The sequence below is a fragment of the Pipistrellus hanaki genome (genome assembly GCF_964339955.1).
Source record: "Pipistrellus hanaki genome assembly, chromosome: 3".
NCBI classification, from domain to species: domain Eukaryota; kingdom Metazoa; phylum Chordata; class Mammalia; order Chiroptera; family Vespertilionidae; genus Pipistrellus; species Pipistrellus hanaki.
This window is the reverse complement of record NC_140505.1, coordinates 101,573,462-101,576,231: the sequence shown is the minus strand read 5'-3', so window position 1 is coordinate 101,576,231 and position 2,770 is coordinate 101,573,462. Positions and strand designations below refer to the sequence as shown.

Here is a 2,770-nt window from a genome sequence, read left to right as displayed (position 1 = left end):
AACAGGAAGGCCCACCTAATTCATACAAGGGGCAATCATAGAGCCCTAGCTCAAGTGATTAAGGAAACTGTACTACTTGACCCTACAGGATACTTAGTAATAAGACCATTCCAAAAGGACCGGGAGTCATAGCAGATACATCCAATACACAGAAAAACAAAAACAAAAAATAAACACAAAGAGGCAGCAAAATGAGAAGACAAAACAAACAAGCAAACAAACAAACAAAACCTACCCCAAATGAAAGAATAGGAGAAATCTCCAGAAAGGAGCTAAATGAAATGGAGGCAAGCAATTTATCAGACATAGAGTTCAAAGTAATAGTTATAAAGATACTTAACAGCATGTAAAAGGACATAGAAACCATAAAACATAAACCATAAAACCATAAAAATGAAGAATACAATATCTGAAATGAAGAATACACTGGAAGAAATAAACAATAGGATGGAAAAAGCAGAGAATGGAATCAGCAATTTGGAAGACAAGATAGAAAATAACACAACACCTACAACAAAACTTTTTAAAAAATGAGGATAGTTTAAGAGACCTTTGGGATAACAGGAAGTAAAATATCTACACCAGAGATGAAAGCGAGCAAGGGAATGAGAACCTATTTGGAGAAATAATGACCAAAAACTCCTCTACCCTGTTAAAGAAAAAAGGCACACAAGTCCAGGAAGTACAGAGTCCCAAACAAGATGAACCCAAAGAGGCCCAAACCAAGACAAAGGTTAAAGACAAAAAAGAAAAATCATAAAAGCGATAAAAGAAAAACAATTATTTACCTATAAGGGATGTCCCACAAAAATTTTAGCTGATTTCTGAACAGTAGCATTTAAGGCTAGAAAGGATTGGCATGAAATATTCAAAGTGATGAAAAGCAATGGCCTACAACCAAGACTAGTTTATCCAGCAAATCTATCATTCAAAAATGAAGGAGAAATAAAGAGTTTCCAAGACAAGAAGCAGCTAAAGGAGTTTGTTGTCATCAAACCAATACTATAAGAATGTTAAAGGGCCTGCTGGAAGAAGGAAGAATAAGAAGGAGGAAGAGAAGAGGGAGTAGGAGAAGGAGGAGGAGGAAGAAGAAGAGGAGGAGGAGAAGAGAAGAAGAAGAAAGAGGAGGGGGAGGAGGAACACAGTTAAAATAATAAAATGGCAATTAGTAGATACCTATTAAAAATCACTTTAAATGTAAATGGAATCAAAAGACATAGGCTAGACTTCTTGATCTATCCCCAGAGCTTTTTGCTTCGGGGTCAGCCGCTGCGGCCCTGTGGCCGGGCCCGCCCCGCGTGGCAGCGATATGGAGGAATTCGACTCCGAGGACATCTCCTCCTCCGAGGAGGACGAGGACTACGTGCCGTCGGGTGGAGAGTATAGTGAAGATGATGTAAATGAATTAGTGAAGGAAGATGAAGTGGATGGTGAAGAGCAAACACAGAAAACCAAAGGGAAAAAAAGAAAGGCTCAGAGCATTCCTGTCAGGAAGAGAAAACAAGGTGGCCTCTCATTAGAAGAAGAGGAAGAGGAGGGTGTCAGTGGGGAATCTGGAGGAAGCAGCAATGAAGAAGTCACAGCTGCAGAGCAAGAAGAAGGCACGAGGTCCGAGGATTCCAGGAAAAAGAAGGAGGATGAACTGTGGGCCAGCTTCCTCAACGATGTGGGACCAAAATCAAAAGTGGCCTCGAGTCCACAAGTTAAAAAAAAAAGAAGAGACTGAAGAGACTAGTTCAAATAAACTGTTGGTCAAAGCAGAAGAGCTAGAAAAACCTAAAGAAACAGAAAAAGTTAAAATCACCAAGGTGTTTGATTTTGCTGGTGAAGAAGTCAGGGTGACTAAGAAAGTGGATGCTAGATCGAAAGAGGCCAAATCCTTCTTCAAGCAAAATGAGAAAGAAAAACCACAGACTAATGTCCCTTCAACTCTGGCGTCACTCCCTGCCGGGTCAGGATTAAAAAGATCAAGTGGAATGAGCAGCCTTTTGGGAAAAATTGGAGCCAAGAAGCAGAAGATGAGCACCCTAGAGAAGTCCAAATTGGACTGGGAGAGCTTCAAGGAGGAAGAGGGCATTGGTGAAGAACTAGCCATCCACAATCGAGGAAAGGAAGGGTACATTGAACGGAAAGCTTTTCTAGACCGAGTGGATCACAGGCAGTTTGAAATTGAGCGAGATCTCAGGCTGAGCAAAATGAAACCCTGACGGTGTGGGGGGACGCTGGTAGTGGCTTAATCCTGTTTACAATGTGAGCTCCTTGTGGGTCTGTGAAATGTCTCTAGTGTTTTTCCTCAGCTGTTTCCCAGCAAGACCTTCATTTTCTACATTGAATTTCTGTCTTTGTATCCTCATCTCACATGGTTTCATTCAGTTTTACTTTTAAAAGTTTGTTCTTAAATAAAAATCGGTCCTATAAGAGGCTGGTGAAGTTGATGACAAAAAAACAAAACAAACAAACCAAAAAAACAACCAAAAAAACAAAAAACAAAAGACATAGGATAGCTAAATAGATCAGAAAACAAGGCTCATATTTATGCTGTCTACAAGAGATCCACATTAGAATGAAAGTTACACACAAACTACAAGTAAAAGGATAGAAAAAAATATTCCATGGAAATGGAAAGGAAAAAAGCTGGGGTAACAATACTTATATATGGCAACATTGACTTTAAAACAAAGGCTATAGTAAGAGATAAAGAAGGATACTACATAATAGTAAAGGAACAAATCCAACAAACATTTATGCACCTAATATAGGAGCACCTAAA

At 39.5% G+C, this 2,770-nt stretch overlaps 1 protein-coding gene across 1 annotated transcript; it reads left to right on the top strand.

The window, feature by feature from the left end:
* Positions 1-1,231: 1,231 nt before the first annotated feature.
* On the top strand, positions 1,232-2,418 carry LOC311619023 (craniofacial development protein 1-like). Its single transcript, XM_084876899.1, is given in 2 exon segments — positions 1,232-1,686; positions 1,688-2,418. Coding segments are annotated over 2 exon segments (897 nt in total). The 5' UTR covers positions 1,232-1,309; the 3' UTR covers positions 2,208-2,418.
* Positions 2,419-2,770: the final 352 nt, after the last annotated feature.